Consider the following 26,951-nt stretch of genomic DNA (forward strand, 5'->3'; position numbering starts at 1 on the left):
ACCTCTAATTTACCCATTCTGATGTTCTTCTTTTTTTATATTCTTAGCCTTCTATTATCACTTCTTTAGGATTAGAGAACTTTCTTTAGACATTTTTTTAAGGGTATGTTTGCTGTTGAAAAAAAATGGTTACTTTTTCTTTGAGAAATCTTATTCCCACTTTATGCCTGAAGATTACTGCATTTAGAACTTGTAGTTGACAGTTTTTTTTTCTTTTCAATCTTTAAAATTTTTCTACTTTCTTCTGTCCCCTATGGTTTCATATCATGGTTTCAAATCTGTTATTTCCGTTAGTATTCCTTTATAAGTAACGTGTTTTTTCTCTATTTTGAAGATATTTTCTTTGCCTTTAGGATTTAGAAGTTTAATTGTGATATATCTTTGGTGTGGATTATTTGGTTTAATCCTATTTGGAGTCTGATCACCTTCTTGAATATATAGATTTATGTCGTCTGCTGAATTTGGATATTTTTCAGCCATGATTTCTTTGAATACTTGTTCAGTTCCATTTTCTCTCTCTTCCCCTTTTTGGGACTTTGATGATACGAATATAAGGTATTTTGTTATTCTCCTACTGATCCCTGAGACTCTATTTTTTTCTTTTGTCTATTTTCTCTGTTTTTCAGATTTCATAAGTTTAATTTATTTGTATTCATGTCCACTGATTCTGCTCTCTGTCTACACTCTGCTATTGAGCTTATCCAGTGAGGTTTACATTTCGGTTATTGTATTTTTTCCAGTTCTATATTGTACATTGGTTCTTTTTTTATAACCTTTTTCCTCATCTGAGATTTTAAACAATTTCATTAGTTTTAAGAGAATTTACAATGCTTTTGGAAAAGTTTTTAAGATAGCTGCTTTGAAATCTTTGTTAGATCATTCTAGCATCTGATTCATACTACTATAGTATGTGTTGATGGTCTTTTTTGATTCATGCGATTTTCCACTCATTTTTATGAGTGATTTTAGATCACATCCTGGACATTTTGCCTTGGCCTTGAATCCTCAACTTGCTCTGTGTCATTAAGTCTTATTGTTGCTGAGTGTGGGTTTTGTTGCTGGTTGCTGCACCTCACTGACACTAATTTTGTAGGGGAATCAGATCACTGCCTGCTTCTGCTGGTTGGGAATGGAAGATAGCTTCCCAAGCAGACACCTTAATACTGTCACAGCAGGGAAATTAAAGAATGGCCTGCTTCTGTTGGGCAGGGAATGGACGATCAGCTCTCTACTGAGTCTTATAGGCACTACCCCTTCACGGGAATTGGGTAACTGTTGACCGCTTCCACTTGGCAGGGGATGGAATATTAGCTCCCTATTCTGCTTTGCCTATACTTCTCAGTTGGGGAATTGAAGTGGGCCTTCCCTGGGGGTGGGTTAAGGTAGAAGATCAAATTCCCAGGGTCCCACTAAAACTGTGGAGTACTGGGAAGGAAAAGGTTCTATGTGGTTTTCTGTTGGTGTGTTGCCAGAGTAGGACAGGTATTGCCAGAAAGAATTTCTGTTGTTAGGCCATCTTTTTTCATTGGTCCTTTGGCCAGGGAAAACAGGCTTTTCTTAGAGCTTTTTTTAGGGGGCAGTTCTGGGCTGCAGGCTTGTCTAGCACCCTGTTGGGATACATGAGAGGCAATAAAGAAGGGAAGGAGACTTACTGCTATGTTATTCCTCAAGTCCTTCATTCTGTAGCCAGTCCACCTTCTTTCTACCTTTCAGAGTCTTCCTGTACTTGTTTTGATCCTACTCCATCTTGGCAGAACTGGAAATCCAAAGTCGCTTTTAGAGTTGGTGGTATAGTAGTTAGCAGAGCTACTTTTCAAAGTGATTTTTAAATACTGCGCGAGGAAATGTGAGTTGCTGCAGCCTTTTAAAAAGTGATTTAAGTGATTTGGAAACATCTATGACTATTAACAATATACATTGCTTTGATTTTAACAGGCTTGCATCTGATTTAGCCACTAGAAATAAAAGTGTGAATTGTTCAGGATATATGCTTGAGGTTTTTCAATGCAGCATTATTTCTAAGTGGTATAATAACTCGAAATATAGTTAATATCCATTGGTATTGAAATGCTTCAGTAAATAATGGTATAGCTGTGATATAAATGATTCATTTGATTAACTTGGAAGGATGTTCATTGTATATAGATAAGTGAAAAAAGGCAAGGGCAGAGTTATATGTTAATTATGAAGTTACGTTTGTAAAGCAAAATGGCAAAACTTCTATTTGCATGTATTTGTATACAGTTTCATTAAAAAATGGATATGGGACTGGGCACGGTGGCTCACACCTGTAATCCCAGCACTTTGGGAGGCTGAGGCGGGCGGATCACGAGGTCAGGAGATCGAGACCATCCTGGCTAACATGGTGAAACCCCATCTGTACTAAAAATACAAAAAATTAGCCAGGCGTGGTGGCGGGCGCCTGTAGTCCCAGCTACTCGAGAGGCTGAGGCAGGAGAATGGCGTGAACCCGGGAGGCGGAGCTCACAGTGAGCCAAGGTTGCGCCACTGCACTCCAGCCTGGGAAACAGAGTGAGACTCTGTCTCAAAAAAATAATAATTTAAAAAAATGGATATGAAAGAACAATACCAAATTGGTTATCTGAGGAGGATGTGATGGGGAGATTATTTATCTTTACTCATTTGTATTTTTAGGCTGTTATAATAAGCATATTTCACTCCTATAATTAAACATATATATGTATATATAAAATGAAGAAAAACTAAAGGAAATGTTAGCAATGGGTACTAGTTAGTTAAGAAGGCATTAAGGGGATCCTTGAGGAAGTGAAAATTCACATCTTTTTAGACTTTTAGATTAAATGTAGTAATATAAATTATTGTCAGAAATGAATAGGCAGCTGGTGCAGACTACGGAAAATAGTAGCTGTTCCTTTGTGCTTTGCAGCCCAGGTATTGTATTCATGTGCATATAAAATGCAAGGTTGAATATAAAGGTATGCAAAAGAGAGCCAGCCTTCAGGCTAGAGAGACGTTAAAATTCTCTGTGATGAGTTTATACAGAAAATTGTTCTCCCTTCCTTACTTGTCCCTTGAAACTGCACTAGCAGCTGGAGCCCTTAACAAATCACAGTGCTGCCCATCTGCCTGAGAATGGAAGCCTCATATTCGTAGCCCAGGATGACCTTTGCTCCATTATGCAAATATGTTTTTCTGCATGCCATCATCACCATTGGCCTTTTATGGATTACATTTTACATTTCAGCACATTTTCTATGATGTCAGCTCTGAGATCTATGTAGCATGAGACAGGTGGTGAAATTGAGCTGTCAAGATCAGATAAAAATGATATGATGGCTCACAAATGTCCACCTATTTCTCCGAATAGCTTCATACTCATATTACTATGACAGGCGATAAAATAGGGCCTTATGCATCTCTCAACATGATAATCCTTTTAGAGGATGAATAGTGTTGTAAGTTGATTGTATAGGTTTGCCGTGAGCCTGAAATGTCAGTGGCTCCTGATGGATCAGGTTTTCCTAGAGTTTTTTTTTTTCCTTCCCCATAATATTGCTAATAATGTGGCAATCAGTGAAATAAAAAAAAAAAAACTGCTTTGATTTTAAAAGAAGTATTTTTTAAAGAAATATGTACTCTGGATAATTGGTTAACTGTGTGGAGAAAAATTATTTTCTCTACTTACACCGTACAAAAGCCAATTCCAGATGGATTGAAGAATTATATACCAAAAAGAAACCATAAACAGCTGGAAGAGAATATGTTTAAATATGGGCAAAGAAAGCTTTTCTGAGTAGAGCAATGAAATAAACCATAAAAGGAAATACCGATAGTTTGGCTACATATAAATTAGAAACTTTTATATCCTCCAGAAATCATAAATAAAATTTGTATGCTAACAAAAGCTGTAAAATTTTGCATCATATATAACAGTTAATCTGTGTATTATAAAGAGATTCATAATGATATGAATAGATATTCAGCATCATTAGTAATCAGTGAAATGCAGATTAATATGTTACGAGGAACATTACTTTTTGCTGAGCCCTTGCAGAGCCTTCATCTTTGCCACTTTGCTCCCTTGTACACAGGCCCATTAAGCAAGCCCTGGGTGGCTGGGGAAGGAGTGTTTGTTGCCATTTGGAGAACATGTCATCTCGTCCACTTGATTATTGAAAGCTTCCTCTGAAGGAGATGCCTAATAGTGAACATGCATGTGCTAATTCTGAGAAGTCTACCCGTATACTTCTTTCTCAGAACAACTTGTCACCAGTTTTCAAATTCCTCAGTTTTCTGAGTTCCTGACCATCCTACTAAGCTGTTAGCCCCAGTGGCCGTGAATCAGCATATATCTGAGTTGCATCTCAGTTTAAACATAGGGTGTAACACAATGTATTTTTTGAAGCTCTGCTCACTGGGAGGATGTTCTTTCCAAGGACACTTCTGATTAGGCTTGTCATGCAGCAGTCCACTTTCATTTGGTGTCAGCATATTGTACTGAACCATTCACCAACCAGATTCAGTGCTTTTCTTTGCCAGTTAGCTGGTCATAAACAATTCTTAATTAGGATTAAGTAAGAGAAGGCAACACAGAGGAGTATGTGTTGAAGGAATCTAAGCCACTGTTCATGCAATTTACTACTGTGTTTTTTGACATGTAGAAGCTCAGTCTCTTATATTGATTGACTCATTTGATGATGGTTTACTGCTTTGCATACTTAACCTAGTGGCTTGGTGAGCCAGGTTAATGATAAGTAACTCAGATCATGTGATCATTTGGTTTCAATCGTAATGTTCATTCTCTCAGGATCTTTCTCTCAAAAGGAGAATGGTAATCCACATGTGAGAAAGTGACTTTTCTCTTATGCTGCACAGATGTGTGTTATGATTCACTTATTGATGCTTCCCTGGGGCTCCATTTGTTGTAGGGGCTCAAGTGGTACTGGATATGCTAGGTCATAAGACCTGAGTGGCCGAGCAGCTTGTAGAATTGCTGCAGAGCTTTACTGACTTCAACTCCATTCAAAAACTAGTAAGTTTGTGAATTCTTCAGAAAATAAGAGGCACACATTCAACGGTGGTATGTATTACCTCTTAATTCACAAAAAAACCAAGCGTTGTGCCTCTTTTTTTAGTTACATTCAATAGAAGGTGCAGTAACTTGTTTTTGACCTGGAGGGATGTCCCAGCCTGCTGTTGACCACTGAGCTGCAGAAACCTCACTGAAGTGGTAGCCCCCTGAATTTTTGTGGAGTTCATTGCTCTCTCATGTATCTTATTAAGCCAAGTAAAAAGTACTCGCTGCTGATGTTTCCTCAGGTCCAACCAGCTTAATGTCATCAAAATAGTGTACAAATGGGACATTTGGTGGGATGTCAAGATGTCCCAGATCTTTGCAGAATGTTTTAGGGCTAAGGGTAGCAGAGCTAGTGTGGCTTTGAGGCAAGGCAGTGAACATGAACTGTTTGCCCTGATGAGCAACAGCAAACACATTCTGGTGGTTCTTCCAAATTGACACGGAGAAAAAACCCTTTGCCAAGTCAATAGGACCCAAGATGCCGGGGCTATGATGATTTGCTCCAGTAGAAATATTACATCTTAAATTGTATCTGCAGTTGGAGTCACATGTTTGCATTTTGGATGATCTGCTGTCATTCTTCAAGATCCACTACAGTCATATTCCAAGATGTTGCCTAGGCTAAATAGACTATTTGTGTTTAATTTTTTCTAGTATAATCTGTTCTGTTGAACAAATAGTTTAAATGGGTATGATAGATATTATCACCCCTACATATTTTTTTTGCTCTTGATACTAATTTTTACGATTTGGTTTTATGTTGATATGGCTTATTAGAGAGGGGATGTTCCAGACTTTCATTTCTGTCTTCTTACCATACTAGCCTACCTCCACAGATCAGATAGCCAGTGTATGGGTTCTGCTAGTTGCTAAGTTGTCTATACCAGTTATATATTTAGGAAGTGAAGAATAATTACAGAGTAGGTCTATAGATGTGCTGGGGTCACTGTAATTTGAATTTGGGCCCAAACTTATTTATCATCTGGCCATCATAAGCTGAGAGACAATAGCTTTAATTACAAACAGAGGCATTGAATTGGATGATGAGCTTGCTGAGGATTCTGGCAGGGAGATGGAAGAGAGGAAAAATTCATTCCATATTTATAGTACAAATTGTTTCTGCATGGGGGAAAACAGCGGTTATAAATTAAAGGATGTGCACTAAACAGATAAAAATGGACTTAGAGTGGAGTGAAGCAAGGAGAAAACTGTAGTGTTTTGAGTCTCTGTAAATAGCATATGGCCTCAGCAAGGAACCAGTTGTGATATTGTCCAGAATGAATTCAAATGGATGGATATCTACAATTCACATGTTATTCCAGTAGTATACTACACATGAGAATATCTGAAGTAGGCACAGGCAGTGGAGTAATTCACTGATGAGCACATAGAGCTCGGTAGAACTTGAAGGGAATAAGGGTGACCCAGGGCATTGGGATGATGGCATCTTTGAGAAGAAGCCTGAATTAAGTTAAAGCAAGGAGTGCGAATTCTTTATTTTTAAAACCTATATAACTGACTTTACGCAATATAAATGGACCATTCTATCCATAATATACTACTGGAATCTTGTCTTCTACTCATACCATTTCCAGCCAATCAGTTCTTTTTTCTTGTGTTTCTGTTTCTTCTTTTCACCTGTGCACTTGTAACTCCTAATTACCTGCTTGTCTTCCTTTTCGCATTCATTAGCTTATCCGCTATCAGATTAATATTTCCCAAATGCCACTTTCATCAAATCATTTCTTTCCTTTAAACAATTTCCTTCCTTCAGTCTCCCTGCGATCCCTCTCTTTGTAGTTAGTTCGACCTTTGTGCCAGGTTTTCTGGCACCCAATTCTTTTGTTCACAGGGTTGAGAAACCTCATGTCATCCCATCAGCCCTAAAGCCAAAACTTGCCTTGTTCCCTTGCCATTTAAGGCTTGAGGTGCTGCTGAGGTTCTGCCTCCTCTCCGGTCAGCGTTTTCATTTACATGTTCTTGGGCCCTCTCTCAATCCATTTAATCTGTACCATCACCGTTAAGAAGTTTTTGAAAGTTCTGACTGTGAATGGTACAATTTCCTGTTTTTAGGGCTAATGTGACTTTCCAGTGGGACTTTGTGAAAAAGGGAAGTAAAATGCTTCAATGCAACTTGGGAATTTAAACTGGAGTTTATCTATGTAGTTTTAGGGCTCATAATAGGGGCTTAATGTACACTCCTTGCTTTCTTCCCACCTCAGTCTCTTCTTTGTTGGTTTCTGCTTTTCTGTTTCATGTGCTGAGCCTTCTTTTTTCTCTTTCATCCCTGTCCTTAGGTGATTTCATCTAATCCCGTGGCTTCAAACACTACCTGTGTGCTGATATGTACTTAGATGAACTTTTCTCCACTCCAGGCTTATATTATCTTAACATATTCAATTGCATACACAAGAGGAGTTTTAAATTTAACATATACAAATCAAATATGCTTTCTAACTCCATCCCATCTCCCAGACTGAGAGTCAAAAACATTCAGTAGCACTTGATCCAGTTACTCAGTAATAGTCAAATACATTCAGTAACACCATCTAGTTACTCAAACCCAAATGCCTGAGCAATCCATATTTTTTTCTTATTCATTCAATTAATAAACAAGTCATATTGGCTCTTCCTCCAAAAAGATGGTCCCCTGCTTATCTACTCCATCTAGCCTGCCCCACCCAAGGCAATAGCGTCTCTTCTTTGCTCTGACACTGGTCTCCTAACTGATCTTCCTGCTTCTAGTCGTTCAGCTCCCCCACCCCAGTAATACGTTTTCCACACAAAAGCTGGAACTATTTGATAAAAACATCTAGCTGGGCGCAGTGGCTTATGCCTGTAATCCTAAGCACTTTGGGAGGCCAAGGCAGGTGGGTCACCTGAGGTCAGGAGTTCGAGACCAGCCTAACCAACATGGTGAAACCTCGTCTCTACTAAAAATACAAAAAAATTAGCTGAGCGTGGTGGTGGGTGCCTGTAATCCCAGCTACTTGGGAGACTGAAGCAGGAGAATTGCTTGAACCCGGGAGGTGGAGGTTACAATGAGCCGAGATTGTGCCACTGTACTCCAGCCTGGGCGACAGGGTGAGACTCTGTCTCAAAAAAAAAAAAAAAAAAAGGAAAAAAAAGCAAACATCTTGTGTTTAGTTGAATTGAAGGCAATCTTGATTATATGAAAGCCTAATTTTTCAATGGAATATCTAAGGAAGAAGTATTTTTAGGGGGAAAACATGGTAATTATATAAATGTTTAAATGAATTTGATGAAATAGATGACTGTTTACCTGTTTTTGTAAATATTTAATTTATTATTGTAGTTACATGTATTTATTTATAAGTGTATATATAAGATAATGTACTGGTTTGGAAGATTGCATTCTTGCATTTTGTAAAATAAACGTATTCAACACCTCTTTTTAAACTGCTTTATTGAAGTGTCACCACAGCATGTTGAACATCAGTTCCTTGAGTTTCTCCTGCATCATCTGACACAGTATTCCAGACTAGATCATCTCCTCTTCCATTTAAATGGTTTCAGAGACGACACCTTTTCTGCTTGTGTGTGATGCAGTCACTGTAAATTTTATCTAAACCAAGAGTTCTTCTTTTTATTTTATTTTTACTTGACACATAATAATTGTACATATTTATGGGGTACACTGTGATGTTTAGATATATGTATACATTGTGTAATGATTAAATTAGGGTATATAGCATGTCACTGCAAATGTTTATTATTTTCTTATGGTGAGAACATTAAAAAATCCTCTCTTCTGGTTATTTTGAGATACTGAAATATACAATTTTGTAATAGTCACCCTACTGTGCAATAGAACATGAGAACTTATTTTCCCTATCAAACTGTAATTTTGTACAAGCTTTCCCTGTCCTCCCCCTCCCCACCCGCTTAGCCTCCCCAGAATGTGGTAACCAATATTCTGTTCTCTATTTCTATGAGATCAGCTTTTTGAGATTCCACATCTGAGCGAGATCATGCAGTATTTGTCTTTCTGTGCTTGGCTTATTTCACTTAACATAATGTCCTCCAGTTCTATTCATGTTGTTGCAAATGACAAGATTTCATTCTTTTTATGGTTGAATATTATTATTGTGTATACTTACCATATTTTCTTTATCCATTCATTGATGGACACTTAGGTTGATTCCATATCTTTGCTTATTGTGAACAGTGCTGCAGTAAACATGGGAGTGCAAGTATGCCGTTAATATACTGAATTATTTTTCTTTGGATAAATACCCAATAGTAGGATTGCTTGATTATATGGTAGTTCTATTTTTAATTTTTGAGGACCCCCATACTGTTTTTCATAATGGCCGTACTAATTTACATTCCCTCTAACATTGTATAAAAATTCCCCTTTCTTCACATCTATGCCAGTATTTGTCATTGTTATTATTGTTAATAGCCACTCTAACTGAGGTGAGGTGATACCTCATTGTGGTTTTAGTTTGCATTTCCCTGATGATTGGTGATGTTGTTGAGCATTTTAAAATATACCTGTTGGTCATTTGTATGTCTTTTGAGAAATGTTTACTCATTTGCCCATTTCTTAGCAGATTTTTTTTTTTGCTACTGAATTGAATTCTTTATATATTCTGTATATTAACCTCTTATCAGATGCATGGATTGTGAATATTTTCTCCCATTCCGTAGGCTGTCTGTTCGCTCTTGTTTCCTTTGTTGTGCAGAAGCTTTTAAGTTTGATGCAATCTCATTTGTCTGTTTTCACTTTTGTTGCCTGCACTTTTGAGTTCCTATCCAAAAAATCATGGACCAGACCAATGAAGCACTTTCCCTCTGTGTTCTTCTAGCAGTTTCCTAGTTTCAGATCTTGAATTTAAGTCCGTTTCGACTTCATTTTTGTGTATGGTGAGAGTGAGGGGGTCTAGAACACTCTTCTGCATGTGGATATCCTGTTTTCCCAGCTTCGTTTATTGAAGAGACTGCCATCTCCCAAAGTGTGTTCTTGGTATCTTTGTTGAAAATCAGCTGACTGTAATTGTATGAATTTACTTTTGTGTTCTCCGTTCTGTGTCATTGGTCTGTGTGTCTGTTTTTATGCTAGTTCCATGCTGTTTTGGTTATTAAATCTTTGTAGTGCGTTTTTAAGTCTGGTAGTCTGATGCCACCAGCTTTTGTTCTTTTTTTTTTTTTTCAAAATTGATTTGGCTATTTGGGGTCTTTAGTAGTCATATGCAAATTTTAGAATTTTTTTTTCTGTTTCTGTGAAGAATGTCATTGGTAATTTGATAAGATTGCATTTAATCTGTAGATCACTTCAGGTACTATAGATGTTTTAACAATGTCAATTTTTCTAATCCATGAACATGGAGTATCTTTCCATTTACTTGTGTCCTCTTTAATTTCTTTCATCACTGTTACATAGTTTTTCTTGTAGAGGGCTTTCACCTCCTTGACTAAACATATTAACAAAAATTTGTTTTATAGCTCTTATAAATGGTATTGCTTTCTTGATTTTTTTCAGATAGTTTGCTATTGATATATAGAAATGCTTTACTGAATTCACTTACTATTTGCAAGAGTTTTTTGGTGGAGTCTTTAGGATTTTCTATGGCTTCAAGATTATACCATTTGCAAGCAGTGACAATTGAACTCCCCGCTTTTAAAATTTTTTTTTTTCCAGTTTCGATGCCCTTTCTTTCTCTTGCCTATGTTGAATAAAAGTGGTGAAAGTGGGTATCCTTGATTTGTTCTAAATTTAGAGGAAAAGCTTTCCATTTATTTTTTTTCCTATTCATATATTATGTTAGCTGTGGGTTTGTCATATATGGCCATTATTGTGTTGAGGTACAAACATTCCTTCTATATCTAATTTGTTGAGAGTTTTTATATTGAAGGATGTTGACTTTTATCAAATTTTTTCCCTGCATGCATTGAAATCATATGGTTGTTGTTCTCAATTTTGTTAATGTGATGGATCAAATTTATTGATTTGCATATGTTGAACCATCCTCGCATCCCTGGGATGAATTATATATACCTGATTATGGTGAATGATTTTTCATCAGGGATATTGGCCTGTAGTTTCCTTCTCTGGTTTTCATATTGTGGTGATACTGGTCTTGTAGAATGAATTTGAAAGACTTACTTGTCTTCAATTTTTGGAGTATTTTGAAAAGGATTAGTGTTAGTTCTTTAAATGTTTGGTAGTATTCAGCAGTGAAGCCATCAGGCTCTAGGCCTTTCTTTGATGGTAGACTTTATTATTGATTCATTCTTATTACTTATTACTCATTATTGGTCTCTTCAGACTTTTTCTTTTTTTTTTTTTTGAGATGGAGTCTCGCTCTGTCACCCAGGCTGGAGTGCATTGGCACTATCTCGGCTCACTGCAAGCTCTGCCTCCCGGGTTCACGCCATTCTCCTACCTCAGCCTCCCAAGTAGCTGGGACTACAGGCACCCGCCACCACGCCCGTCCAATTTTTTTGTATTTTTAGTAGAGACGGGGTTTCACCGTGTTAGCCAGGATGATCTCGATCTCCTGACCTCATGATCCACCCGCCTCGGCCTCCCGAAGTGCTGGGATTACAGGCGTGAGCCACTGCGCCTGGCCAGACTTTTTATTTCTTCATGATTCAATTTTGATAGACTGTATGTGTCGAGGCATTTGTCCATTTTTGATAGATTTTTCAACTTTTTGGTGTATAGTTGTTCATAATAGTCTTATGATTCTTTTTAGTCTGTGACATCCGTTGTAATATCTGCTTTTTATCTCTGAATTTATTTGAATGTTCTCTCTTTTTTTCTTAGTCCACCTAAAGATTTGTTATATTTTCAAAGAACCAACTCTATTTTGCTGACCTTTTGTACTTTTAAAAAGTCTCCATTTCATTTATTTCTGCTCTGACTTATGTTACTTCTTTCCTTCTACTAATGTTGGGTTTAGTTTGTTGTAGTTTTTCTAGTTCCTTGGTGTATAATGTTAGGTTGTTTGAGATTTTTCTTATTTTTTGATGTGAGCATTTATTGCTATAAACTTCCCTCTTATAAGTGCTTTTGTTGTATCCCATAGGTTTTAGTACATTGTGTTTCTATTTTTATTTGTATCAGAGAATTTTTAAATTAAAAAAAATTCTTCCTTGACCCTTCTGTTATCCAAAAGTATATTGTTTAATTTCTATGTATTTGTATAGCTTGCAGAGTTTCTCCTGTTATTAATTTTTAGTTTTATTTCATTATAGTCAGAAAAGATACTTAATATAATTTTGAAAATCTGTCTTATGACGTTGGTTGTGTTGGGTTTGTTGGCGTTGGTGTTGGGTAGGTGCAGTAGTGTAGTCTTTCTTTGTGCAGTTGTTTCAGCTATAGTCAGTATTAATAATGCCTGTGAGTACCTCAGTGGCTTGGGCTGCAGGAGTTTGTGCAACTGGTCTACCAGTTTGGGCTGCTTCCCTGAGGGCAGGGTGGCAGGCTGTCTCATGCACTACACCAAGGAAGTGCAGGGCTGGTTGACTGGCAGCTCAGCTGCTCCCCACCTCCGGAGTTGGAAGTAACAAGCTGTCTCTCGTGCCATGCCAAGAGGGAATGGAACTTGATGAATGGTAGATCAGGCATTGTTCCTTTGGGAGCAGGTTGGCAGGCCTGTTTACTCCAAGGGGCTGCAGGACTGTTGAGTATGGTGGAGCCTTTGGGGTGGGGAGATACAGTGGCTGTTGGGTCCTGGGGAAGGACACACTCTAGCAGTGGCTCCAGTGTGAAGATGGCATTATGCAGTAGCAGCTTGGGTCAGGGGGAAAATAGGGCACAATGTCGGCTTCTTCTCTGACACAGTGCAGCCATGTGAACTCCTGGTAGCTTCCTGAACTGCAATTGGTCCATGAGGAGTGCAAGATTCTTCAGCAACAAAAACTGCAGGTTTTCATGACATTAGTAGGAGCTACTGGGGGCTCCTTGCTTTACCTTTTTCTTGTAGGGGGAGTTTCCTCATGATTCTGAGTTGATCCCAACTGGGGAGACAGGGTGGCAGAGAGCAGGGTATTTGGATTCCTTCTCAATACAGCCATCCTGAGTCTTCATGTTCCACGGTGTCTCTGCCACTCCCCTGCTGTACTTCAGTGTTCTCCTTCAGGTACTCTAGTCAAAATGGAGTTATTTAATCACTGTTTTGGTCTTTTTTTTGTGGGAGTTGGGATCATGAGTATCAGGCCTGATACTCATGAGACTGAAGGCCAAGATGGTGACATCAGTGTAAAACTACAAGTTCTTATTTAACATCAGACAGTCATTGTAGGCATTGTGTGTTGGTTTATAAACCATATAGTTTGCTGTGATTATATATCAAGTGGATATACATTATATATGTGTATACATATATGCTGTGGAGATATATATATATATATATATATATCTTTTCATTTTTGTTTTATTTATAATAGGAATGTTTGTCTGAATAACCTAATTCACATTTACCAGAAACTAGAAGTCTACTGTCTTCCTTCTTGAAGTGCTTTCTTACTTGATACCCAGGGCAGTTTTTTTGGGTTTTCTCCACCCTTCACTAGTCACTCTTCCTTAGTTTCCTCTCTCATCATCTCAGCCTTTGTAGTAGTTCCATGACTCAGTCCTTGGACCTTCACTCCCCAGGTGATCTCCTTTAATCTGATGGCTTCTAGAGTTTTGATATTTGTCCCTCAGACCTCCAAATTTGATCTGCAGTGTTGGAGGTGGTGCTTATAGCAGGTGTCTGGGTCAGGAGGATGGATCCCTTATAAATGGCTTGGGGCTGTCCTTGCTCTGTTAGTTCTCACCAGAGCTGGTTGTTAAAAAGAACCTTATACCTTCCCCCTCTCTTGCTTCCTCTCTTTCCATGTGATCGCTGCCCACCCTGGCACCCCTTTGCCTTCCACCATGAGTGGAAGCAACCTGGGATCCCGCCAGATGCAGCTGCCGAATCTCGAATTTTTACAGACATCAGAATCATGAGCCAAATACACGTTGTTTTCTTTATAAATTACCCAACCCTATGCATTGCTTTATAGCAACACAGATTGACCAAGACAATTGCCTTAAATACCATCCATCCATGGCCTGCTCTCAGATTAATGTCATCAACCCAAACCTTTTCTATGAACTCACACTCGTATACCAACTCTCCATGTGCTACTGAAACTTTAATGTCTGATAATGATTTTTCTGCTCCAGACTTGCTATTCTGGCAGTCTTTACCTATGTTAGTAAATGGTGGCTCTGTTATTCCAATTGCTTAGTTGCATAGCATTATTCTTGACTTCTCTTTTTTACATCTCATATCCAATCAATAGCAAATCTAATTATTTGTACTATGAAAAGATATCCATAATCTCATCAATTCACACCATTTCTTCACTACCACACTAACCAAAGCCACCATTTCTCATTTAAACTGTTACAGTTGCTTCTCAACTGATCTTCCTTCTTACATTTCCACAGTCTGTCTTACTCACAGTACCCAGAATGCTATTTTTTTTAGCCACATATCAGATCATGCCACTCTTTCTCCTTGAGAGTAAAATGCAAGCTTCTTACATTGGCATACAATCCCTTACATGGTTCGGAGCCTGGGTACCTTTCTGATCTTTTCTTACACTGTGCTATAGCTACACAAGTGCACAGCAAGCATGTGTTTGCCTTTGGGATGTTGCATGTGTCTTAACAATTATTTGGAATGTTTTGTTCGCATTGCTTGCTTGCTTTACCGCTTGTGGTCTCCGCTTCAATGACATCCTGTCGAGAGGTTTTCTCTGGCAAGTGACTAGTTTTCTTACTCTTCTTTATTTTTCTCCATAGTATGTGTCACCACCTAAGCTATTTTCTGGTTGCTTATTTGCTGTCTGTTTCACTGCACTTGAATACACACTCCATGGGTTGTATCTACATCAACTAGAAAAATACTTAGCACATAGTAGACACGGTAAATGTTTATTGAATGAATAAACTGATGTCATCTTCCTTGTACTCATTGAACTCATTTTGCTGTAGACATTGTACTGGTATAGATATTAGGTATAGGATTTGCTGAGTTTGGCCTCAGAATCACGGAGGTATAGCAGGAGGTCTTAATAGAAGGCTGATCAGAGTTACCTAAAGGTAGATGTATGTGCAATGAGCATAGGATTCCTGTGGTGATGCGAGCAAGAAAATTGTGGTCAGATTAGAGGGAATGAATCGGAGAGATAAATGGAGAGAAATGCAGGGGTTGGAGTGACAGTAGTTTGGGAAATGGGTATGTCCTGGGGAGAAATAATACGGTTAAAGATAGTTGGCTGGGTGCAGTGGCTCATGCCTGTAATCCCAGAACTTTGGGAGGCAGAAGTGGGCAGATCATTTTAGGTCAGGAGTTCAAGATCAGCCTGGCCAACATGGTGAAACCCCATTTCTATTAAAAATACCAAAATTAAATGAAACAAATAAAACAAAAATACCAAAATTAGCCTGGCATGGTGGCACACACTTGTAATCACAGCTACAAGGTGATCCAGGAGAATCACTTGAACCCAGGAGGCAGAGGTTGCAGTGAGCTGAGATCATGCTGACGCATTCCAGCCTGGGCAATGGAGTGAGACTCTATCTCAAAAAAAAAAAAAAAAAAAAGATAGTAAGGCACACAAAGAAGAATTGATCTGATCTTGTTTATTTGGATTTCTTTTCAGCGTGTTATCTTTTTAACTTGATACGCCCTTGTAGAACACTGAGAAATATCATTTGCTGCCTTTTGTAGAACGCCTGTGAAGTATTTGTGGACACTATGCTCAAATGTTTCCACATTTTATCTCCTTTATAGAATGTGAATTCTTTTAGAAAATAATGTTCTCTTGTCAGTAAAGTCAATTTATTCTACTGTAGCCATGAAAACACATCTTGTAATGGGGAGGCATTGGGGAGAACATGAAGAAATGGAGCATCATTCTAGAGTTAGTTTTAAACTGTTATGGATCCCATTAGTCTTTTATTTCCCCCAGCAGATGTAATGTATATTTTCTTATGTATTAACTGTCTGTACTAGTGTTTGAAAATGATTTGAATAGTTTTTGCCTTAAGTGAAAGATATTTCAAACCATGGTAGTTAAGCAACACATTATCAAATTTTATAATGGATAATTTAAACTTTAGAGAAAAATGGATTCCTTATAGACAAGTGTGAATTTGCTTTTTTTATACTCTGTAAATTTGGAGGATTTCATTTGGATTCCCTGACTGCCAGAAGATAAACATTTCTATTTTCTCTGTTTTCTGTTTCTGGGGTAGCTGTTATTGATATAGAGGATTTCCCAAAACAAGGAGAGAAGCTCATTTTTGAATCATCTCAGTCTCTGGATTAAGATGATCTAGATTGTTTGGTGTTTTAGCTGCCTTCCAGAAGGAAATGCAAATCCTGTCTGGAGAAGTCTAACCGTAACCCTAGGCCTCAGAATATCTCCCTAGTTTTCAGGTATAGAGTCTAATACTCAATAGAAAGTAATCAGGCCTACAGGAGACAAGATGATATGAATAAAAGCGATAAAATCAACAAGAGAGACAGTATCCATAGGGAATACAGACAATGGAGTTATCAGATACAGACTTTAAAGTAACTGTGATTAATAAAGTCAAGGAATTTGAAAGATTAAGGATTTCAGTGGAGAACTGGAACTATTAAAAAAAACCCAAATGGATATTCTAGAACTGAAAAATACAATAATTAAAAGTAAGAACTCAGTGGATTTGGTTAACAGATTAGACTCTACAAAGCAGAGAAATACTATCTGGGAGAAGTCTGAGGTCAGTATAGAGAGACAAAAGTATAGAAGACATGAAGAAGAGTAGGAGAGGTACAGAGGAAAACAGTGAGAAAACAGTGGGTTTTATAATAAATGGTAATAGATAATTTGGATATCAATATAGGAAAGAAATAAAAACTCTACTCCTAAGCTGTACTGCGCTGTACCAAAGATCAATACAGATAGATTTTATGATTTTCTGTTTAAATTCCTAAAGGTAAAGCAGTAGAGCTTCTGGTAGATAGCATATGAAAATATCTTCATGACTTTTGTGTAGACTGAATTTTTTTTAACAGAACACAGAAGCATTGTCAGAAAGGAAAATATTGATAAAATTAGGCTACCTTAAAATTATGGTTCATTCAAAGACATTAAAAGAGTAAAAAGATAAGCCATAGAGTAAGAGACATATATAATCGACATGTATAATCAATAGTGGTCTCTTAACAGAAATATGTACAGACTTACTTCATCAAGGAAAAGAGGACAGATAACGCAATAGAAAAATGAGCACAAGACTTGCACAAACTCTTTACAAAACTGGTTATCTCCAGATGGCCAGTTAACACCTGAAAAGATGCTTAACCTGACTAGTCATCAGGAAAATTTAGTTTAATCACAATGAGTTACCAACATATACCCACTAGAATGGCTATGATTAAAAAGCCTGATAACGTACGGTTTTGGCAAGGATGTAGAAAAACTGGAATTTTTTTTTTTTTTTTTTTTTTGCAAGCTCCACCTCCCGGGTTCACACCATTCTCCTGCCTCAGCCTCCTGAGTAGCTGGGAGTACAGGCACCCGCCACCACGCCCAGCTAATTTTTTGTATTTTCAGTAGAGACGAGGTTTCATCATGGTAGCCACGATGGTCTCTATCTCCTGACCTTGAGATCTGCCTGCCTCGGCCTCCCAAAATGCTGGGATTACAGGCATGAACTACCGCGCCCGGCCGAAAAACTGGAATTCTTATATGTACCTGTTGGAGTATAAATTGATATAATGATGACTTTAGAAAACTGATCATCAGTGTGTATGAAACTGAATCAAGGCATGCTTTGTGACCCAGCAATTTTACTTCCAAGGATACAGATATATCCAACAGAAATGTTTACATACATCCAGCATAAGTGATGCTTAGCCCTGTTCATTAGTTGAAATAGCCCAAATGTTCATCCACAACAAAATGGGTAAGTAAATTACGATATATTCACATACTGGCACACTACACAGCAACGAAAAAGAATGTGGATGAATACCAGCAGGCATCAATGTAGAGCAGACAAGCCAGGCTTTCAGCTATTTGGTAATGTTTGATCTCCTTATGATTAGGAGTTGAAGGAATGACAGCCTATTTTAGAAGTTCTCAGTGTGTCGGTGAATTTTGGTTTTGAGCTTTACACTAAGATCATCTGTACGGGCATTTTTAATGTGAACTTTAGCATGAATGTCTCTGGCTATTTCTCTTGGGCTATTTAGTTTTGCCAAAGAAGAGCACATTCAGAGTGTTCCAGTCACATGCTTGGAAGGAAATGACTGGGCTACTAGAGTCCCAGGAGTCCAATGGGCTAAGGGAGCTGAAGTTTCGGTATTTACTGTGCATAAATTCACTTAGTCTCTCTGTTTTCAGTTTGGTAGTCCTGTCTTCAACTTGGTCTGCTATTTCTCAGTCTAGATGGTTTTTATTTTCTCTAGAGAATAAATGTTCAGACTTTTGCCGGGGTGCAAGCCTAGTGGCAGTTACCTACATATATTGGCCAGAGGAGATAATTTAAGGTTCAAACTGCTTTTTAATCAGATTTTGCCCAATATTTGATCTTTTACCCCTCTTTCCTCACTGTTGGTTTTAGAAGTACCTTTTCAACACATAGTACCAGAGAAGTGCTTGTCCACTTGGAAAAGCAATGGAATTAGATTCCCACCTCAACCCACATGATCAATCACTTTCCAGTGGACTGAGGACTTCACTGTGAAAGACAAGAGGAGGAGGAGAAACAAGAAGAAGGAAGAAAGAGGATAAAGAAGGGGACAAAGAGGAAGAAGATAAAAGATCCAGACCGTATAATTAATGTCTCCAAATCAATAACAAAAGATCAACAACCCAATGGGAGAATGAGCAAAAGACCTGAACAGGCATTTCAGAAACAGGCATTTTCAGGCACTTACTGTTCATATTTCCTCATTTTCCTCAGAAATTCTCAATGTCATTAATAGTTATGAAAATTCAAATTAAAACTAAAGGTACCACTTTAGACTCCATAAATAGATGAGTAGAAATTAAATCTGATATCAGTAGGTATTGATGAGGTTGTAACTTAGAGGGAACACATACGCTACTGGTGGGAATAAATTGGGACAGCCACTTTGGAAACCAGTTTGGCAGTGTCCTGAAGTTGCGTATTTGAGTTTCCATTCCTATATATGTACCGTAGCAACTCTTGCACACGTGTACCAGGAGACAGATGCAACAGTGTTTCTCAAGCATTGCTTTTTGAGAAGAAAAGCTGAAAGCACCCGGCATGTCTTTTAGTAGGATGATGGGTAAATAAATGGTTATTTATTCTACATGTTTAATGAAGACAAAACTATTTCCTTAAATAAAATGTTTCTATTCTTCCTATATCAAAAGGAGTAGAACCATTTTAATGGCATCAAATTCTGTCTCATCTCTGAAGAGATGTCAGGCTCTATTTTATTTTATTTTATTTATATTTTGAGACAGAGTTTCACTCTTATTGCTCAGGGTGGGGTGCAATGGCGTGATCTCGGCTCACTGCAACCTCTGCCTCCCAGGTTCTAGAGATTCTCCTGCTTCAGCCTCCCGAGTAACTGGGATTACAGACATGCACCACCACACCCAGCTAATTTTTGTATTTTTTTAGTAAAGACGGGGTTTCTCCATGTTGGTCAGCCTGGTCTCGAACTCCCGACCTCAGGTGATCTGCCCGCCATGGCCTCCCAAAGTGCTGGGATTACAGGCATGAGCCACCGTGCCTGGCCTCTCTTTCATTTTAATAAGTTGAAGCAGTTCTTCAAAATGCAAGGGGAGTGGGGCAGGACTTTTGAGCATGGTGATTCGTGATTCACAGAATGGGATGGAAGGCAGAGTGTTAGCCTTCTCTGGGGATTTTCTCTTAAGATTTGTGTACTCAAGAAAGCAGTATCCCAGGTTTGGTGGTGTTGATAATAGTAGCTACTGTTTCTTGAGTATTTACCAATTCATTTACATCCTCACAGCAGTTGTAAGGCAGGTATTATCCTATTTTTTAAATTAGAAAACTGAAGTTTGTAAGAGTTTAATTTGTACAAGATCACACTGTCAGAAAGTACAACAGGTGAGAATTGCTTCCAGATTTGGTTGACATCTCTGTTTCAATATTGTCAAGGTAAAAGATTTGACCCTGCTGAAAGAAAGAATCTAGGAATCATAATGGACACAAACCACAATTAAGTTTTGGGGTACTGCTGGAGTACTGTTGTAAAGTCAGCCTGACACTTGACACTATGAGAAAGCATAAATCTTACAAATTGGGCTGTCTGTTTGCCTTGCACTCATCATTTATTATTTGGCAGGGCATCCTGGGAAATTGAACATTATATCTCCTAAAACATGTTTTAAAAAGGCTCTGTGGGACAACAATATTACTTAATATTTAAAAACATTGGCTGAGCATGGTGGCTCACACCTGTAATCCCAGCACGTTGGGAGGCTGAGGTGGGTGGATCACAAGGTCAGGAGTTGAAGACCAGCCTGGCCAAGATGGTGAAACCCAATCTCTACTAAAAATACAAAAATTAGCTGTGCGCGGTGGCAGATGCATGTAATCTCAGCTACTCTGGAGGCTGAGGCAGGAGAATCACTTGAACCTGTGTGGCAGAGGTTGCAGTGAGCCAAGATTGTGCGACTGCATGCACTCCAGCATGGGCGACAGAGTGAGATTCCGTCTCCAAAAAAAAAAAAAACTGTGTGTGTGTGTGTATATATATGTGTGTATACATATATGTACATACATATATACATTAAAAACTTTGAGTAGGTAATGCATACTCATGGTTCAAAAACCAAAAAAAATAAAAAAAAAATCAAAGCGAAAAATTTCTCATCTATGCTTCATTACCCTGGATTACCACCATGCAAAATTAAGCATCCTTACTAGCTTATTTATTGCTCTGGATTTTTAAAAAATGTAAGCAAATATGAATATGAATTATTTCCCTCCCTTTATAAGTAAAAGTTCCCTATTTTGAACTTTGCTTATTTTCTTAAAAACATATATTGTAGCTTTTTCATATAGTGTATAAAGAGCTGCTTCTTTTTGACAGCTGCATTCTAATTATGTACCATATTTTATTTAACCAGTCCCCTTTTGCTAAATCCTTCCCACCCCAATTTTTTGACGTTATAAATAGCAAACTGTGTATGTGTCATATATGTGTACAAGTATATCTATAGAATACTTTGTTCCTAGAGATGAAATTACTAGATTATTAATTTTCAAATTATTGGCAGCTCACTCTGCCTGGGATTTATACTCGATTACATTTCCAGCAGCAATGTACTGGAGTATCAGTATCTTCAGAGGCTTGATGGCAGTCTTGTCAGATTTTCTGAGTTTTGGCCCCATGAGGTAAAAATAGATGTCATTTTATGTATATTTATTTTATTAGGAGTGAAACGGAATGTCTTTTTCTTGAAACATTTGTATTTTCTTCTGTGTGTACTGCCTTTTCCTAGTCCTTGTTCATTTGTTCATCTTCTTTTGTTAGTCTTTTTCTAATTATTATCTGGGGGCATATGTGTGTGTGTACACATATAATATTAACATTTTGTGATATGAAATGGAAATATTTTTCTCCAGTTGGTCTTTTTGCTTCTGGTATTTTTTTCTAGGTGCAAGTTTTTTATTTTTTTAAACTTTTTGTATGCAGTATAAATTTTAAGCAAACACACATTAAATAGCAGAATTAAGAAATGGGCCTTGGGAATAATGAGAAGGAATTGCTGTACAGAACTAGATAGAACTTTATGGCAGTTTCAACAGCAATATTTACCTATTCAGCTAATATGTATTGAACACTAAATTAGAGTTAAGAACTGTGCACAGAAGTGGAAGGGTGTGGTGAGAAGAATCAGATATAGTCCTTGCCCTTAGGTATTTTTAAGTTTACTGGGATGACAAACATTATCAAATAATTAAAAATATACTATAAAATTACAGTTGGGTAATCCTTCCATGCTATGAGACAGTACCATAAAGGGCTTTAATTTAAGGAAGTCATTGGAGATTACAGTGAGTTATGAAACATGCATATGAATTTATTGGCAAAGGGGGAAGAGAAGAGCCATCTAGGCAGAGGCAGTAGCTTGTTGCATGGGGAGGTACTGTATTTAAGAGACAGAGAACCCGGTGTGACAGGAGGGAGAGAAAGCAAGACGAAACTGGAGAGGTAATTGGGGGTCAGACCATGAAGGTCATGATAGGGAGTTTTAAGAACTCCTATGTGAAGAGCAATGAGATGCCATGGAAGGATTTTAAATAGGGGAGTGACCTGATGGACAAGATTAGTTTAGATGTAGAGTGTGCAAGGATTACAGTGGCAGAGTAGAAGCAGATGGACTAGTTAGCTAGAAGGCTATTTTAATAGTCCAGGAGAAGGAAGTATGGTAGCTTGCTATTGGTTTGGAGTGGAGAGGTGAAAGAGTTGGAAGAATATTCAATGATTGACTTAATATGGGAAGTGAGAGAAAAGGAGGTGTTAAGGATGACTCTCCTAGTTTTCTGGTTTGTTTAATAAGGTAGAGAGTGATACTATACAGTGGGATATTGTGCTCTGGAAGACAACCAGGTTTGGTGAGATGATGATTTTTATTTTGGATATATAGAGTTTGAAGTCCCTTTAAGACAGATAAAATCAGATGTCAAGTCAGCAGTTGAATATATTGATATGTAACTTAGAGATCGGGTTTGAGCTGCAGATATGTAATTGGAAGATATCTGTATAGATAAGTGGTAATTTAAATCATTGGTAGGAATGAGATAGCCTGGGTTAAACAGGTAGAAAGAGGATAGTTGTGGACCTAGAACTCAGTCTTGACAGACTTCAGCATTTAAGAGCATGAACCAGCAAAAGACAGAGAAGGAACAACCAGAGAAACTGGAGAAGAAAGCTAATAAAGGATGATGTTATGGTAGAGGACATCATCTAGGTGCAAGTTTTTGCACCTAGGAGTGGCAACAGTGTTGAATGCTGTTGACTTGTATAGGTGAAGCAGGAGTGGCAACAGTGTTGAATGCTGTTGACTTGTATAGGTGAAGGCAGATGAAGGCCCATTGGATTTGATGTCATGTGACTTTAGAGATAGTGACGACGGAGAAAGCTGGATTGAAGGCGACTGAGGAACAAGTAGATTGAACAGTAATTATGGCTGTAGCCATGTAATTGGTGACTAGAACAGAAAATGCTAACTGGCTGATACAGAATCAAGGCTAACTTCCTGATTTGGGTTCATCCTCACATGGTGAGGTCCAAATAGTAATACATGGAAACACAAATGCATGAATAAATCTATTGAGAGAGCCACATAAATGCTAAGTATCAAGATTTCAATACATCTTATGTATATGTGTGTATTATATATAAAACTCCAATTTACAATGGAGATTGGTTGGAAGTTCTTCCTGAGAAGTAAAAGTTGGGTGGATGGGTGAGAATAACAGAAATGGATAGATGGATGGTGGTAACCAGGGAGATTGCCTTACAGGGCCTTTTGCATGGTGAAATCAGTGGACTTGCTGCACTGTAGGGGGTTGTGGGGAATGGGAACTTGAGAAAATGACTAGCAGGTCCAGCAAAGGGGAGAAAATGTGGAGAGGACCTAAAAGTTTGTAGTAACACCTTGAATGTCTAAGGTGATGGTCCAGTAGACTCCCTGGTTCTGGGTTGAAGTGGTTGGTTCAGAAATGAATGTTTAAAGAATGCCAGTAGTTTGAAAGAAGAAATAAGTTAGCTTTACAAGGCAGGTATCATAAAACTAGTAGAGAAAGAGACATGTAAAAGCCAGATATTTAGATATTGTCTGTCATCTGTATAACCCAGTGTTAAAATGAAACATTTTCTTTGGATTTCTGTACACAATTTACTGAGAGAACTGAAATTCATATGAATTATCTAGGGTCTCAAGCAAATTGAATACTAATGATATACAAATGTGCAGTTAACTTGTGGCTTTACTTTGAACCTTTGAAATATAAAGAGCCCTCTTCTGTCCAGACATCTCTTTGTCTTTCATTTATCACCTGGTGAATATTGTTTGTTTCCATTGGCCAGGGCAAATGAAATCAGGACATTAGCAGAGAGATTTGAAGTTGCTTTGTTTTCTTTCTCCATAAATGTTTTGAGTTTTCTGAGGCAAAAATTGTGCCCGACAACTTGCTACAAATCTAAATGTCAATGTGATTGGGAGGGTGCCCTCTGGAAACACTTGCCTTGGCGGCATTTTCGGACCGATGCTATCAAGTGTTTTATCATGAGAGGTAATCTTTGCACTTTCCTGTATGTAGACTGGTGATGTACATCGAGAGAGACAGCAGAAAGACCACTCCAGGCAAGGAGCAGCAAAGTGGCAATGAATACCTGTCCAAATGTCTGGATCTTCTCATCCGTCACATCGTGCAGGAGCTGCCACGAATCCTGGGTAAATTGGAGTCTCGTCCTCAGGCCCCATTCCTGCTCACCTTTCTAAGACTTGGCTTTTAGGCATCAGTTCTTTTTTATTCTTACTTGTCTGTTCTTGAAGGCAAATGCAAAGACAATTTTTCACGAATATGTAGTTTCAAGATTTAAATTTGCTTTATCTGTTTTTGTAATTATTTTGCATCAATGACGTGGTGAGGCATGATGAGACAATGTCACATTAAGGTATGATCTAAGGGAAACTGGCGATTTTAGAAAATATACAAAAGAAAAGTGGTTTAATTCCTTAAAATTGGACTTATGCTAGTATTTGGGGGTAACTTTTCTTTTTTGCCTAAATCAGAAGAAAATAATTGTCTTTTGAAATTAGAGCACAAATTTATTTATTGTTAAAAAAAAATTTCAAAAATGCTTAGATTTTATTTTTTTCCCTTGCTGAAACAAGATTTTCTTTTATTTGTACAAATTTATTGGGTATATGAGAAATTTTGTTGTATGTATAAAATGCATAGTGATCAAGCCAGGGTATTTAGGGGTCGGTCACCCACCTACAATACATTTTTGTTAACTATAGTCACCTTGCTGTGCTATCAAACATTGAATTTATTTCTTCTATTTTACTGTATGTTCATACCCTTTCACCCACTTTTCTTCCTCATCCCTCCACACCCACTCACCCTTCTCAGCCTGTATTATTTATCTTTTCATTTTCTACTGCCATATAATCATTTTTTAACTCCCACAATAAGTGAGAATAAAAATGCATGGATTTTAATTTTAAATATTAAAATGTAATGTTAAATAATTTTGATATTCGTTTAAAGTTTAAAGTTTGAAACTTTCTTTGGTTTGAAAAATTTATCTTAAGATAAAACATCTAATAATGACTGCAAAGGATGTTTATTACAGCTAAAGAAATACCTTATTTCATTGTTATTTGCAGAAATTAAAATAACCTAGGGAACATGTACATGTAGCTTAAATCCCATTCCATGCTTTTCCAGCAGATGTAGCTATAAACCAGAAATGTTTAGAATGTTAAATTTGATCCAAGCTATGATAGTAGAGGGTACTTAGATTCAGGAATTCAGAATATTAAATCAGAGTAATGAAAATATCTTCAAGACTGACTGACAGCAACTTTTTGCCCCTTACTGATACTTTAGGAGATTATTTTTGCCTGTTGATGACTGAAAATAGAGCCTCTCAAAATTTATTTCAGATTGTAAGCTTTTTTACCTCCAACCTGAAGTCTTTTATTTGGTCAGTTGGTAGCTAAATTCTTTATTACTGGACTTGTTCTGTTTTAGGATATGACGATAAGATTCTGATGTCCACAAAGCAAGTTTTATTTATTGTTAGATTTATCATCCAATGAGAAGTTTTGGGAATTTACCTCTTTTTACCTCCAACCTATTCTCTTTTTTAAAAGTTGTAAATTGTGTTCTGTAATTCGTTCACATTATTATTATTATTATTAATTAATTATTTATTTTTTTGAGACGGAGTCTAGCTCTGTCACCAGGCTGGAGTGCAGTGGCGCCATCTCAGTTCACTGCAACCTCCGCCTCCCGGGTTCAAGTGATTCTCCTGCCTCAGCCTCCCGAGTAGCTGGGACTACAGGTGTGCACCACCACGCCCAGCTAATTTTTGTATTTTTAGTATAGATGGGGTTTCACCATGTTGGCCAGGATGGTCTTGGTCTCCTGACCTTGTGATCCGCCCACCTCGACCTCCCAAACTGCTGGGATTACAGGCATGAGCCACCGTGCTTGGCCCACTTATTATTTTAAATATTTTTTATTGTTTGCAAAAGTAACACGTGCTCATGATTGAAATTTCAAAAATACAAAAAAAAAAAAAAATTCTAAAACTGTTACTGTATTATAATTTATTAAATTTTATTTTTCATTTCCAAATGAGATGTTGAGTTTATTTATAGTGTCTTTGCAGAATATCACATTCTGTCCCCAGAGGCCATAAGTGTCTGCTGTAATTTCAGTACTTATGAATAAGTATATCTGCTTATTTTATTTGGAGATTAATTATCTTAGAAGTCCCATGGGTTTTCAAGCAATGACCAGTGGCTCCTAAGTTTTGTGGTTTTTAACCTCCACATGTGCTCCGTGCTGTGCTTCGCAGGTGACATTCTTAACGCCTTGGCTAATGTTTCTGGACGTAAACACCCATCAACAGTTCAAGTGAAACAGCTGAAGATGTGTCTCCCCCTGATGCCTATAGTGCTTCACCTCGTAACTTCACAGGTACTATCGTATTGAGGAGGAAAAGGATATAAATGTGCCTGTTTTCTTTGTAAACTGGAGCTGAGAATCCTCAACTCAAAACATTTTCTTTTTTTAAATTGAGCTACAATTATACATAGCTTCCAGAATTTGATCTGTAGCAACTCTCATCGCACA

The 26,951-nt window shown here is 37.7% G+C and overlaps 1 protein-coding gene across 4 annotated transcripts in view; it reads left to right on the forward strand.

The window, feature by feature from the left end:
* Positions 1-26,951, forward strand: part of ULK4 (unc-51 like kinase 4) — a 696,865-nt gene that overhangs the window by 203,577 nt on the left and 466,337 nt on the right. For all 4 annotated transcript variants that reach the window (XM_025376619.1, XM_025376622.1, XM_025376621.1 and 1 more), the window contains 2 exons: positions 24,399-24,532; positions 26,674-26,795. In XM_025376619.1, coding sequence (XP_025232404.1) covers positions 24,399-24,532; positions 26,674-26,795 — 256 coding nt within the window. The remainder of the gene's footprint in view (positions 1-24,398; positions 24,533-26,673; positions 26,796-26,951) is intronic.

This window comes from Theropithecus gelada, chromosome 2 (genome assembly GCF_003255815.1).
Source record: "Theropithecus gelada isolate Dixy chromosome 2, Tgel_1.0, whole genome shotgun sequence".
NCBI classification, from domain to species: Eukaryota; Metazoa; Chordata; class Mammalia; order Primates; family Cercopithecidae; genus Theropithecus; species Theropithecus gelada.